This window comes from Euwallacea similis, chromosome 24 (assembly GCF_039881205.1).
Source record: "Euwallacea similis isolate ESF13 chromosome 24, ESF131.1, whole genome shotgun sequence".
NCBI classification, from domain to species: domain Eukaryota; kingdom Metazoa; phylum Arthropoda; class Insecta; order Coleoptera; family Curculionidae; genus Euwallacea; species Euwallacea similis.
The window spans coordinates 1,568,465-1,584,402 of NC_089632.1; the positions used below are offsets into that span (position 1 = coordinate 1,568,465).

At 35.9% G+C, this 15,938-nt stretch overlaps 1 protein-coding gene across 3 annotated transcripts in view; it reads right to left on the reverse strand.

Moving 5' to 3' along the window:
• Positions 1–15,938, reverse strand: part of LOC136416604 (diacylglycerol kinase theta) — a 57,643-nt gene that overhangs the window by 25,510 nt on the left and 16,195 nt on the right. For 2 of the 3 annotated variants that reach the window (XM_066401869.1, XM_066401868.1), the window contains exons 2-7: positions 13,949–14,028; positions 13,479–13,581; positions 8,084–8,307; positions 7,618–7,774; positions 7,410–7,538; positions 4,196–4,451 (exon numbers count right to left, since the gene is read on the reverse strand). In XM_066401869.1, coding sequence (XP_066257966.1) covers positions 4,196–4,451; positions 7,410–7,538; positions 7,618–7,774; positions 8,084–8,307; positions 13,479–13,581; positions 13,949–14,028 — 949 coding nt within the window. Of the gene's footprint in view, positions 1–4,195; positions 4,452–7,409; positions 7,551–7,617; positions 7,775–8,083; positions 8,308–13,478; positions 13,582–13,948; positions 14,029–15,938 lie in introns of all 3 variants that reach the window. The other variant, XM_066401867.1, reaches the window with a different exon arrangement.

The following is a 15,938-nucleotide window of genomic DNA, read 5'->3' on the forward strand; positions in this document are numbered from 1 at the left end:
AACCAACTAAATAGGAGGGTCAAGGCAGCATTACAAGAAGCAAGGGAACAACAGTGGCAAGAGCACCTGGAATCCCTGGATCCCCAAAACAGGAGCATGTGGAAAACACTCAAGGCCATCAAATCAAAACCAAAACCGATTTCGCCCATCCAAGGGGAACGAGGAATAGTGTATACAACAGAAGACAAAGCCGAAGCCTTTGCGGACTGCCTGGAAAAGCAATTCAGGGAAAACAAATCCAAGAACCAGGAAGCAGAAGACTGGGAAAACGAAGTAGACCAAAGAACTCAAAGCCTACAAGACACCCAAGAAGATGAAATCATTGCACACGCCACTCCAGATGAAATTAAAGGCATCCTAAAATATTTAAAAGCCAGGAAAGCACCAGGATATGACCAGATCGGAAACCAGGCCCTGAAGAATTTACCAATACGAGGGATTGCCTCATTAGTAAACATTACTAATGCGGTCCTGAGATTAAGGTATTTTCCAAAAAACTGGAAGAAAGCCGACATTATCCTATTCCCGAAGCCGGGGAAAAATCATAATCTCCCACAAAACTACCGACCCATCAGTCTACTACCGCTAATGGGAAAAGTAGTCGAAAAAGTAATCCTAAAAAGACTCCAAGAATACGAGAAAACCCTCAAAATTATACCATCAGAACAGTTTGGATTCAGGAAGCATCACTCCACTGAACTACAAATACTGAGACTGGTAGAATATGCAACCGACAGTTTCAACAGAAATCAAGCCACAGGAGTAGTACTGTTGGACATCGAAAAGGCTTTCGATAGCGTATGGCATAGAGGACTGCTGGTGAGACTGTTGGACTCCCAGTACCTCTTGTCAAGCTACTCGGCTCCTTCCTCGCCAACAGGAAATTCCGCATCAAACTAGACGGGTGTTACTCGACCTATAGGACAATGGAAGCAGGAGTACCCCAAGGAGCGGTACTATCTCCATTCCTGTATAACGTATATGTGTCAGACCCCCCAAAAACGGAAAAAACACAACTAGCATTATATGCAGACGACACGGCAATAATGGCAAGATCCTGGAATGGGAAATTACTAGCCAAATATTTGCAAGAGGAAATCACAGCGCTGGAAAAATGGTTTTCCAAATGGAAAATCAACATCAACGTGGAGAAAACTCAGGCCATTGTCTTCAAAAGAAAAGCAAAAATTAAGACTAATGACAGATTAGAAATACAAAGAAGACAAGTGCAATGGTCAAAGCAAGTCACCTACCTAGGAGTAGCAATGGACGAAAGGTTGACATGGAAAGATCACATAGCCAAGACTAGACACAAGGCAAAAGTGACAAGAGCGATACTTTACCCCATGATAGGAAAAAATCGAAATTACCACTGAAAAGCAAGATCACGCTCATTAAAACGGTCATACAGCCGCAACTAACTTACGCATCAACAGCATGGGGTTATGCAGCCAAGACGCACCTAAAGAGCTTCCAGGCAGTAGAAAATATTGCACTGAGAACGGCTCTAAAAGCACCTTGGTATGTTAGGAATGATACCATAAGGGAAGATCTAAAGTACCAAACAATGACGGACGTCATTAAAAACCATGCAAAAAAGACGTTCCAAGCGACCGAAGAACATTCAAACGAGCTGATCAAAAAAGCAACAGACTACAATCCAGAGGACGCCATACCTCATAAAAGGCCGAGATACCAGCTGCTGGGAAACGGATAAAACAAAAATCCAACCAAACAAAAATCAATCACTACTGAATGATGAAAGGACAAAACCAAAAAAGCCTTTCTGGTTTTAAAATTTCATCATTCTAACCCGGCAATCTGCAAAGAAAAGAGCCGTAATTAAAAGTAAACAAAGGACCAAAATATAAACAAGGTCGGAAAAGTCCCCAACGGCGGGGAACCTCAACACCAAAGGCCCCGAAAGCCCCTCCGATTCAATGCAGATACTCGAAAGAGTAAACGTTGAATGAAAAGGAGGAAAACTTTCCGCAAGATCCCCCCAAGATCGAAGAGAAGACAGAGCAAAAAGTGATAGTCCCACTTGACTCTGCAGACTGAGACCAAAACACAAAGCAACCCATAAAAAGAGACCAAGGATCTAAAGGCAACGGGCCAATACTTCCTTACAAAACACGGGGTTTTTTAGTGGGTAAAAATCCCACACAGGCTAGTAGCACGGGCTACCAGTATCGTCTTACCGAGAAGATTTATTTTCACCGGGGTCGCGCCCCCCAAAAAAAAAAAAAAATACAAGCCCTCTTTTCTTCTGGGTTCGGTTGTCGTTGGTAACTCAGAAGTCGCGTCCGCGCTCGCTAAACTCACAAGTTATTTTATACTCTCTTTTGTTCACTTTACATTAATAGACGCATACTTATAGTCCTTTCCTATCTGCGATTTTATTATAAAATATAAACACCATCCTATATCTACAGTAGTATCAAAACCCGATACTACAGATATGTTTATAAATATCAATTACTTACTGTAAAACACAGAGGCGACAGCGTGATGGTGTAGGGCTGCTTTTCTAGATCTGGTACTAAGACGTTAATTCAAATTAAAGGTATTATAGATCATTTTGTCTATCGAAACGTGTTGAAAAATAATATGTTGTCTTATACTGAAAAAGAAATATCGTTACAATAGATTTTTCAGTAAAATGATGACTCTAAACACAAATTGCATTTAGTTAATATTGGTTAAATGAAAATAACGCCCCTTTAAAGGATTGGCCGTCCCAGTCACCAGATCTAAACTCCATAGAGAATCTCTGAGAGCATTTAGCCTGATAAGTCCATCAAAATAAAATTATCAGCGTTAATGAACTATTAAATTTATTAAATGAAAAATAGAAAAAGATTTCTAAGTAATATTGTACTTCTCTGGTAAATTCTATACCACGATGATGTGCAGCAGTCATTAAGGCAAAAAGTTATGCAACAAAGTACTGAATGTTTGACGAAAGCTATTAAAGGAGTGTAACTATTTTAATTTCCATATTTTTGGCCAGCAGTTTGTCATTAAAGTGCAATAAAGCCAGTGTAGATTGTTTTTTATTTCCATTTCCGTTTTTGTTTAGTGTTATTTGATATTATCTTTTCCATTAAATACTTATTACTTTCTTTCGATGGTATAAAACTGTAGAATTTTAAAATAAATAAAGTTTCCATACTTTTAGGTAACTATTGTAGTTAGTTGCATAAAGTTAAATAGCAGTAAGAAAGGCATAGTTTTGTATCACGAGTGGGATTCTGCAAAGCGAACGAAGTGAGATATCACAATATGACACTCGTTAGACAAAATAGCGTTTCCTACTGAGTTTCATACAGGGCCAGTTTTCATGGAACCAATACAGAGCAGGTGTGTGTAGGGAACCTCAAAGCATGATGATTTGTTGATTTTCTTTTCTACGATTAATAATTGAGGAGATATTGACCTCCAAAATTGGCTTGTAAATTTCTGAAAAACGGCAATTTCAATAATACGTCATCACAAGGTAACCAAATTTGGATATTTTTTTATCTTTTGAACATCTTTAATTGGTAGAAATGTGAAATCGATGGATGCTCAATAAAAGTTGAATTAGTGGTAAGGTAAGATCTAATAGAGTTTGGATTGTTTTATCTGTAAAGTCACTAACAAACGAACAATACCATTTAAAAACAAATTTAATTCTAAAACTTTTATCTCCTTTAGAATTTATCGAAACACTTATCATTCTTGATAAAATCGCAGATTTGTGGAATAGCACCAAACCAAATTTAAAGAAATTTAAATTATGCGATTTTTGACTGATGACTCATATTAATGAAAAATATGGTAAATCTGGTATTACATCAACGCGATTGTTTTTATTTATTTATTTATTTATTTTTATTTTCAAACCATCTTCAGAGGTTAATATCTCTTCAACTATTAACCACAGAGAAAAATTCAACAAATCGCTATATTTTGAGGGCCTCTACCCGCACCTGTTCTGTGTCGGTTCCGTTACATCTCACCCTGTATATGAAGTTACACATTTTGCTTGAACTAAGTTTGAAGTTGATAAAATGACCTTGTCACGTCATTTTGTTAGTAAACAAAATGATCCTGACATCCACAGAACTCTTGTTTTATCATATAAATATCTTAGCCTATTCCCATCAACTTGAGGTGGCTTTGAATAAACAGTGACAAAATAGCTACTTACTTAAATCTCAGAAACACTGCGGGTCTTTTTCCTTCTTTCCTATGCAGATTTAGTGCTGGCGTGGGATCCTGAAGTACATCCTCGTCCTGCGAATAGATGTCGGTCAAGTAGAACTGATCCAGATCTTTGCTGATATGGAAAGCTCGCAATGCCCGAATAAGCAACTCGTTTACAGAGGCAGATCTGTTAACGATGAGTACTCGGAAGATTCGTCTTCGCAGGGAGGTGTTGCCATCGAATACTTTTATCATGATTTCTAAATAATTAAATAAACGATTGGTAACGTGCGTTCAATAAAAAACCATCTCTATTTTGCCTCGAAAGGCCTAAGAGAAGTTCACATTTCAATTGGAAATACAGTTGCATTCAGTTTTTATTGAATGGACGATATCATGGTCGTAAAAAGGGTGGAAAGAAATTGCAGTTAAAATTAAGGAGGGATTGCAAAGGAAAAATAAAAAAACAACATACCTACCTATTTTTAGTTAACTTTTACTCAGTTCCGTAATCCTGCGCTCAAGACGTTAGTTCATCTCACTCCAGCTTGTCAAAAATAATGACAAGAAAAGAGACAAACGTTTAGCTTCGAATGCTCGGAACTTAATACCGAACTCGGTGTGCGTGCGAAATCAAGACATAGTGGTCTTCATCAGATTATCTCAAATCATTGAAATGGAAAACGTCCATATTTCCTGTATTCTCAAGTGTAATTCAACTATTTTGAATTGAGCTGAACATAGAGGGTCCCAGACGGTCCCATTGGAACAGGTATTAGACACATATTCCATTTACATTTTTTGCAAAGAATACGCAATCTTCATTTATTCATTTTTTCATTTTCATATCGCAACATATTATTTAAATCAAGTATATCTTATTAAATACAAGATGGGTAAATTTCGGCAAAGTTGCGCATCTTAAAACTTAAGAAGAATACGCTTCCAATTGGCCGCGCTGGCAACAACTAGTTTCTTACATATCGTTGAGGGGAAGGGGGAAGAGCAGGAGAAAGAAAGGAAAAAATGACCATCCAAAGGATAGTTGGCAGATTTTTGACAGAGAGTGAACAGAAATAATTAATTTAAGTAAAAATACAGAATGGGCCTCAAAACAGAACCCTGCGGTACACAAAAATGCACGAGCAACTTGGAAGAGACAACAGAATCTGTCCTTAAAAACTGGACCCTACCAGGGAGACATGAATTCAGCCAAATCTCAACTACGCCTCTAGACCCATACACCTTTAATTTATTCAAGAGGATCTAATCATTGACATACTCAAAAGTTGTAGTAGTGTCATACAGAGCAAAAGTCCTAAATTAACACACACATCTATGCTCATATAGGGACGCAATCCCAACTGATAACCGTGCAAAATATTATGCATTTCAAGAAAGGACATCATTCTGATCTTAAATAGTGTCTCGATCAGTTTATGGAGAAAAATCAAGAACGAAATCGTTCTCAAACTAGCAGCATTATGAGCACCGCCCTACGCTCCCTATCCTTCTTTAAAGAGGAGTAACAGAGGCTCTCATAAGTGAAGACATCGCTTTCAAAAAATGCGTTGATTGGCTCAACCCGTAGAGATAATGCAACATGTAAAAAAGCTAAGAGAACCTCAACGGGAATGTGGCTACTGGGAATGCTCCGTTATTTATAGTAGAGACAAAAGAACTCCTGATCTCACCGATATTCACAGAGAAGAAGAAAAAATGTAATGGATATACGAACCCCTGAAGTAGTTCGGGGATTACCGCTGGCAGCCAAACCGCAGGCAACCAGGAGTCAGACCAGGAGACAAGGAAACAGGCTCCCTCTTGATCCTCAGATAATTAAATACCTTCCATGTTTCCTTTCCCCGATACTTCCCTACTCCAGAAGACAATATTCTCTATTCTACTATAGTGAAGTTTCTTTTCAATTTTAAGGCCAAATTGTACAATCATGCTTCAAATGAGTTAACTTTGACACGACCGTTGTCGGTGTGTACCTACGTTTACTGACAAATTAATTTTTATTTATATTTTTGTAACAGCATTGCTCTTAAGGGGCGGTTCAAGTCCCAGGGCAGGTTTAGCTGACCTCACTTTTGAATCATGATTGTACAACTAGGGCTAATTAATAATAGCAATGCACAAGAAAAGCAGAGTCTGAGAAATAATTCTTTAAAAAGCTAAGAAAATGAAGGTTGGCTGCGGAACTCCGAATGGAGTAGAAGGGGGTAGAAGGCAATAGAAAAGTGCAGGTAGTCAATTTGAAAATTTTCAATCAGACATTTTGTGGAAGGTGTAATAGCAGGAATTTAAGGTTGCAAAAGCAGACCAATCCTACCTGCAGGATAACGATATACAAACATGCACATTAAAATTTTTCGAGTACAGAATCAAACACCTTAGCAATATCAAGATCGTTAAATTAACTGATAGACAGAAAACCTTTAGTTCTCTTTGAAACCAGCACAAATGACCTACCACGAGTACTATTGACCTTGTAGTAGGATGAATCTACAGAATAGTCAATAACAGAAACTGATTCACCAAGTATGAACTAATATTTCGTAAGAAAAAAAACAATTTTTACAACCAAAACTTTACAACATTAAAAAACACCAAAAATTCCTTCTTACACCCGACAAACTGGACGTTGGGTAGGAAAAATTATATTATACTTATTATTACATTATAAAGTGTTGCGGGGTTGGAGGTTCTCCCCAAACACGAGCATTCACTGGAATCTGATAACAACTGAATATCAGTCAGCACTCCAAAGACCCACAACAACAATCCACAAATGCCTCTTCAGGTTGACAGTAAATACTGGAGGTAATCGTGATATTTTGGCACAGAATCGCACTCACCACAATATATGTCACTAGACCCTCTCCAAACTGATCAAAATCATGCTGAGAATGATACTAGTGGAACTTGTTACTAATAACTCTAACAGAATAATTATTATGATATGACAAACACTCGCAGCACTGAGGGAGAATCACACATTATCATGACTGAAAAACTCTTGAAATTGTTTAACTAAATTCATATAAAGTCTTAAATTGGCCAACTTTTTACTAAACTCCCAAGTGCAATAATTGTAAAGGATAACTTATCTCCAACTGATTCCAAAGTGTTATTCATCTGCAGGGTCGATATACCTTTTAGACCTCGAGGTTCGATACTTAACCCACGAAGAAACCTAATATTGAACCTACCATCATCCTTTTCATCATCTCCTCTCTTTTGCTTGTCTTGTTTATCTTTGGAACTATACTGTGAGTTTTCATCCACTTCTCTGTACCTACTGGCGTCGCCACTACTGAATTCTTCAGAAGTACTATGTGCTAAAGATTGGACTTTTAGAAAATCGGTATTAACAAATACGGTTGAGAAATTCATATTAGGTAATAGAACATAACTTACGCGATATAGCTTCCTTCCGACGAACTTGAACCCCAATGATCGCTTCTAGAGGCATTTCAGTACGTGGAATACTGACAGCGTGAGGAGGTAGATAAATCGGCTGTAAAACTCCAAAGTTGCATTGCTCTTCCATGAAGGTAAAACATAATGAGTGACACTGAAATTTAAAATCGTACAGTATATAGTCAAAAAAGGAAAAATTCCTACTATTCAGAGAGCCAGTTTGTGAATTAAAAAGTATTGATATGTTGATTATGCCAAGGGCGTAAACTCAACTTTTACCTTTACTAAAATACCCACACCCACGACGTACTTAAACATCATGATCTTATATTAAATGCCAATTTTTGGCATTTGATAAAAAGGATCAAAACCTCAGTCACGGAGGTAGGATTTTGTGTAGTGACTATCTTACTGTGGATTATTACCCTTTATTGACATAGAAGCACAACGCCAAAATACTTACTGTTATCCAACACCATTCGCACTGAAATCCGGACAGACACTCAGTATGGGCACACACTTTCTTGCAATATTCGCACTTGGCACCAGCGGGTAAATTTCCTTCACGCCAGTGGTGGCCATACTCCATATCAACCTTCATTATTTTGCCCGGAGTATAAGTTGCTGTTTCCTTACAGTCAGGGACTGCAAAATCTTGACATTCCACGTGAACATAATACTGGCAAACTAGAACAAAACAATAGTTAGATATGTAATATACTACAATACTTATCATAATAATTGCAACACCTATATTTAAGACATCAAATCAAATTCAACCAAAATTGGTGTACATGTATAATTGTAGTAGTAGTACAATTGATTAGCTTTTACATATAACGCCGTGCATCTCATACAGGAAGTGTTAGAACCAATAGCTATACATTCAACATATTGGAAACGTGCTTTTCCAGCAAGACAATGCACGGCCACATATTACTCGTATAACTATGGCTCATCTATAACGTTGCAATATTAATGTGCTTTCTTGGCCTCCGTGCTTTCCTGATCTTTCCCTCATCGAACACGTGTGGGACATGACAGGAAGAAGATTTACTACACTGGAGAACCCATGACGTACTTTAGCAGAATTACGAAATGTAATTCAAGCTGCCTGAGATACACTACCTCAAAAGGAAATCCACCATTTGCTTAAAAGCTCAGCAAGCTTTTGAGGGTGTCAATTCAGAAGGTGGTTATACACATTATTCGAATTTTAAACATTTCCTAGACTTTGGTTCACTTGCAAATTGCATAATTTATTTTGTATAGTGTTGTCAATATTTTTACAAAGTTTCATTAAAATACATACATTATTTCCAGGTGTTACAATTTTTATGATAAGTAGTATATACTATAATATATGATTAAAATACGTAAATAATCTCGGCTTATAAAGAGAAGCAGATGTTTCCCCCTATATAAATAATAATAGTGGCAGTGGTCAACTTCACTTAACTAACAGTTCAGTGAAGTTGTGCTTCATTAGTTGAAAAAAATCAGCTAAAGTAAAAATCTTCTTCTGAGGCAGATCTCAGCGACTACGACGCCAAAGTCTTCATACCAGTAGCTTTGACATCTTTTATAGCGAAAACTTTGGAATAAATTATTGATGGCTACACAACCGAGGAAACTTGAACTTCGAACAAAACTATCGCCCCAGAACGGAACAAAAAAACAAGTACAATAGTGGTGAAACTGGTGTCCTTGCCGAGGCAGGCATGCCTCTATGTAACACAGACGATAAGAACCACGCCCTCCGCTATACTGGATTGTCCTCTCAATTTTTTCCCTTTCAATCTTTCTGCAAAGCAAAAAATGCGACATACAGGCTCAAGCAAACAGCAATATAGGGCCCACCGTCATTCATCTTGAAAACCATTGAAGCCCTATGAGACCCCCACGACCATGAGATTCTAAGCATGGTATTTGACCTCAAGCATCTCTGAGGAGTTAGAATATCGGTTTCGTATTGATGACAAGATCGTGGTATACAGCCTGCGCGGATATTCAAGAAATTCCAGATAAAAGTTTAATTTCTTCGGCAGATCAGTAATTAGGAAGAAATTAACATGACGTCACCTAGAGAGGTGGTCTGATTTGCGGAGTACTTAAATATACATCCTAAGGGAGAACTAGTTCAGGGCAGGTACATTCGGTTGGCCCCATCAGACTTCAGGTCGTGGTCAAGTTAAAAAAAAGGCAAAAGAAGGGAACCGTATCGATCTCAGGATTTTCAGCTTCGAAGACACCAAAAAAGATGCGGAGCATATGCTACCTATCTGAAGGCTGGAACAGAGATTCGAGACAAGATCTAAGTTTCATACAATTTATTTATTGAATTAACTTTTCATACGTTATACAAAAAACACTTTTCTGCATAATGGAATAAAAATGTCTCGATATGAAGCCATGTTCAGGAGACAAACCAATAACTGAATTGAAAAATTCAAATATTCCATTAAAAGCCATGGATAATGTAACAACTAAGGAAGATTGTGGAAAATCAAATTAGATCCACTTTTACTGAAAAAGTACAAACCGGTCAGTTGTTATCGCATTCACCGGCACCGGAGTGTGTTATAACTGAAGAAGATTTACATAAGCTGCTTGGATCCATGGGTACCTATAATTCACTAACCCAGCAATCGTAATCACAGTAATCACAAACCAGTGAAGATAGGCCACCAGAAAATTGATCATGACGGTCGAGATATTTCATATAGAGAGTGATTCCAAAGTTAGAGTTATCCTTTCATCAGCGAATAGGGTTTCAAAAAATAAGATTTTTTTCCTTTGGCGCTTTTTCGAAATATCAACATCAACGGAGATACAGAGTGTCAAAGTTTTATTTAAAAAATTAAAACTTATTAATAATTTCTAAACCACTTGAGATAAGTAAGTAAAATTTTGTAGGTGTTAGTGATGTCAAATTGCATTGGAACTGTCACTTCAATGATTTTTACCGGAAAACAAGTTTTTTTTTCAAAAATATTAAACAACTTTTTATACACGCGTCACTAGTAAACCTAAAAATAATTTTATTTATCGAAGAATTTCCCTTCCATGCAGCTATTGTCACGTACAAAATTTTGTTTAATTATCTCAAGTAGTTTGGCAATTATAAATAAATTTTAATTTTTTAAATAAAACTTTGACACTCTGCGTCTCCGTTGGTATTGATATTTCAAAAAAGCGCCAGAGGAAAAAAAATCTGATTTTTTGAAGCTCTATTCGCTGGTGAAAAGATAATTCCAACTTTAGAATCACCCTGTATAACATCCACTATTTGCATTAATTTTGCAAATCATAACTTTTGAAATATTGAAAACAGGTAGCTTATTCGAGGAATATTCGCAATATCTAATAGTAAAAAAGAAACAGTAAATACCAGAAAAAGTGCCTATTATGAATTACAGGTACAACTAAATCGAATGGAAATAATATCACGATAACACTCATCCACACCCAAAAATTGGATCAATTGTAAGAATTTCAATTCCAAAATTCAGTCGTGCCAGGATAGATACACGGTCAGTTTTAATAGTTGTGTTAGAAGCTACAGAAGCTGCTTTTACTGCTTGAGTAAGAAACAGCAAGCAATTACAACATATTACAGTGGTTCAAAATTTAGTGCATGTTCTGCCAACATTTTGATAATTGCACAAGTCTCCAAACACAAGGAAGTTCTTCTTAATTGGAAGCTAGAGCTCAATTTACTGGACATGGCCAAGGTCTTAAAAAATTTTATTGCAGGATTAAATTATATTCATCCATGTTTTCAAACCACATTTGACCTGCAACGTCGTTAATCCAATCCACGAAAATGTAGGATTTTGAAAACGACATATTGAGTCGCATCCATCAATTTTATTCCTTCCTGGTCCAAACACATGGATGCTTTAGAAAACGGTTTAAAAACACTCGCATATGGCGTCAGCAGGTAGCATAAAAATACGATATTTGTAAACAATTTCAAACCATATTAGCAAAAAAAAACAAATTAAATATCGATCGAACAACTGTGCTTGTCTGAAAAATAATGTATTGGGTAACTTTGAATGTCATAATAGCTTAAGTTGTACGAATAAATAAAGAACAAATATTCTATTTGCCTTGAAATCTTACATTTATACAGGGTGCGTCATGAGGAACCGTACATACTTCTATCATAGAATAAGATTATCAACAGGAATATTGAATTAGCAGTAAAAAATTTCTCGTATTTTTTATTGTTATTATACAGGGAGTTTTACATATTTTGTCGAAAAATGGCTTTGGCTATAACTTCGTAATGTCAGTTTGCTTTTTTTAATTTTCAGTTGAAAGAGTACACTTTTGTTCATAAGTAGGATAAATTCGGAGTTCAGAAAATTCAGGACCGTCTTAAAAAAATTTAGTAAGTTTTTTTCAAATCAAAAAAGTCACCTTGTATCCAAATTTTCGAAAAAAAAGCGCTATGTACATTTGCTAAAAGTTTACAAAAATGTTAGTTTTGGATAGTTGGATATACCTACCATCCTTATTTTGAATATACTGTATTTTAAAATCAAATATTACAATTAATAACAAAACGCGAGACTGCAATATTTAATGGAATCATAATGGAAAAAGTTATTTGCGACATACATACCAGTTTAAAATTAAAATAACGAGAGAAAAGAAAAAGAAAACTTATTTTGACTATTGTTGGAAAGTGACTCAAAAACTTACATGGGGAATTTGCTATTTACTATTAAGAATTATTAATTAAAGATATTTTCAAAATAAAAATCTCTAGATTTTATGGAAGGTATACCCAAATATCCGAATATCCAAAACATTTTCGTAAATTTCATTTTTATACAAAGCAATGAACAGTGTGACAAATTTATTGATTAGCTATAACTATTAGTTCATCTAACCTTTAGCAAATCTGGATAATGCTTTTCCGAAAATCCTTATACAGAGCGATTTTTTTGGTTTAGAAAAACACGGACTAAATTTTTTGAAGGCGGTCCTGGATTTTTAAAACTCTGAATACATTATCTTATTCATACACAACAGTGTACTTTTTCACCAGAAAATGAAAAAAAAGTAAATTGGCAATACAAAGTTATAGACAAAACCATTTTTTGACAAAATGTGTAAAACCCCCTGTATAATAACAATAAAAAATACGAGCAACTTTTTAATGCTCATTTAATATTTCTCTTGGTAATCTTGTTCTATGTTAAAAGTATGTGCATTTCCTCATGGTTCATCTTATATAGGGAACTTTTAAAGAATTTCCTTTGCAGCCTCTTTTAAAATCACGAAAATCAGTGTAAAAATAACCCTATATACCGAGAACTAAAAGAGATAGAGCAACCCGCCCAGAGCAGGCTTATAGGCATCATCGAGGCGATTAATTTGGTTTATTTTTTAATGCAATTGCCCCTTGATTTTCCGAGATGTCGGCATTTTCAGTTCATCTTAAACACTTCTCGGCCGTGCGTGAAACTTCTATTTCATACTTTTTATAAAACGTAATATTTTCTAATTTTAAAAAAATATGAAGCAATAACATTTTTCAATACCTCTACGGGCCTGCCTTTTTTCCAGTAAACATGCGCACCCTTATGAGCATAATAAATATTATCGAATTCTCGGTAACTTCAAATTTTTCTTCGCTGACCCAGGACTGATTACCCATGATTGCCCATTTTATGAAGGAAGGAGGATTTAATGAGGCATTTCACAAGCACCTGGATCTATGTGATATAATGCCTTCCGAACGGTCACATTGCCAGGCATTTACCAGATGACAAACTTATTTCAAAGTTATTATCAAAAATTTTAAAAAATCATCTACACCTTATAATATACTTTGTACTTACTTTCGCAATGAACTGATTCGCAATCATCCAGTCTCTTTCGGCAGACATTACAAAACTTCCGTTTATGATGGAGTGTTTCCGACCAGCAGTGCCCAACTGGGTCCTGTAAAAAAGCCACATATATTCTTCGTTTGTCCTAAAAGGCTTAAACGGTAGACACAGATTTTTCACAAGCATTAACAGAAAATTTCAGATTGCATTTACATACTTATGTTATCGAAATTCTTTATTTTCATTATCGCTCGGTATTCTGCTAATCTATGTGATACTAAGGTCCAGTGGCACAACGAAGGGCATTTAAACTTCATCCGAATTTAACCTTAACTTAGGTACTACGTAAACTACTACGTACTACGTAACTTACGTAAAGTCTGCCTCAAGCTTAAAATTAATGGGATTTAAAATTCGATTGTGCAATTGAACCTCAAGGATTACAGAAAAAGTTTAATACAGGTAAGTAGAGTTTTTACCTTGACTAAACTTGCTGCTATACTGGAACACGGCGATATTACGGTCCTTGAGCAGCGCTCATGCACTACGAAGTTGCAAACTAAAAAAATTAGAAGATTAGCAAAAAGGCCAGACAAGTCATAATCATCGGTTTGTGTTGTGTAAGTTTGCTACTCAGCACAGTTTTACAATGAATTGAAGTAACAAATTCAAATTAGAGATTAATTACTAGTCTAGATCATTGAATTACAACTTGTATAGACGAACAACAATTATTTATTAAAAAAAAGAATTGGCCACATTCAGCGGAGATAACAGTTGTGCAACGGTTTTGCAACTGAATTTGTGAATAAAAATTATGTGAATTTCTCATTTAAATCTAGATAAAGTGTCATTCGGCAGCATTTGCACAACTATTGACTCTGTTGAATCTCATTGTTGATTGTTTCGTAATAATCTCCAATTAATACAATTTCTTAGACAGTTGTAAAACGGAGAAGCAATATTGTATAAGACTCTCTCGAGGTGGTTTCTCATCATAGATCCAAATCGCGGGTTATCGACTAAATTTCGCTGAAGCGATCATATCGCAAAATCGATGATAACTACAGTCTAGGGCTTATGATCAATTGGTCAAGCAAGAAAATGGCATGTTATGTCCATAAAAATCTTTAATATCCTCTGTTTTGATATTAAATGTGCTTTCTGATGGAAATGTCAATAACCCCAATTTGCAGCTCTAAAAGCTGTGTGTCAATAACCCCAATTTTTAGCGCTAAAAGCTGTGTTTCCAGCTTTGCACCCTTATATTTCGCGTCAACAAAATATTTATTATACGTGTCCTAGCTGTGATCTATTAAAGTATATCGAGTCCCCAGGTTTGGGACGAGAACCACTACATTTTGACGTTCTTCAATTTTTGATAGCCTGCTCTTTCTTTTTAGAACCTCTAGCACACCCTTTCAGCTCCCCTCAACCCCTGCCGATGAACATATCTAGTTTTCCTCTAAGTATATTAAATTTCCTCACAAATAACCTAATAGAAAGGATCCACCACTTGATCTACAACCATACTCATCTCCGCAAGTCTTCAATCACAGTCTGATAAGTAATTATACAGAGTGATTTTTTAATGGCGGATAAGCTCTTCGTTATGTTGGTGGGGACCATTGAAAGAATTTTAGAAAAATAATTAAAAAATACTATCTGCTTCCTTTTTTTAGTTATTCATTAAAAATTTGACCGAATTGACCGAATGAAATGAAGAACCGGAATTTTGGCAACATACATATTGAAAATAGTTTATATGGTGCTGATGTACAGATAAAAGCGGTGTTTGTTTTATCGAATACCTGCAGTACCATTTTAATTGTCGATGAACATTTTCAAAACATCATTACCAAACGCAGATTCACAGCATCTTAATGGAAAAATTCCGATTTTTAAATTAAAAAAATTAACCCAAAGAGAATGTTTTAAGTAATTTTTATTACATAGAACAATTGAAAATTTATAACGTTCTGTTAAAAATGATGTGAAATTGCTACATTTTCAAAAAATAGAGAAAATGGGTTCCCATATTTACCTCTTCATATCTTGACGGATTGTCTAGAAGGATTTTTTAAAATTATTTTTCTAAGACTCCCTCAACGGATCTCTAAAACGTACCGAAGACCTTATCCGCCATTAAAATCATCCTGTATCTTTAGGCATTGATAGTCATCTATGGCAAAGTTATTAATTACCGTATCTTCGTTGTCCAGACCAGGAACTTTTGAGAGAAAAACGTAGTACAATGCAGACATGATGGTGGACGATGCGGCTGAGCAAAAACTCGGCGGACTTTACAATTAAATCCAACATTTCATTCTCAACAACCAAATCAAAACCTCTATTGTATTATTTTCGTTTGGCACTGTAGTAGCGTGCTGAGATTCGCTAAGAAATATGGCGGTAACTAAGACATCAGCTCAAAGGAATGAGAGGTTCAAGAGAACACCGACCGCAAAA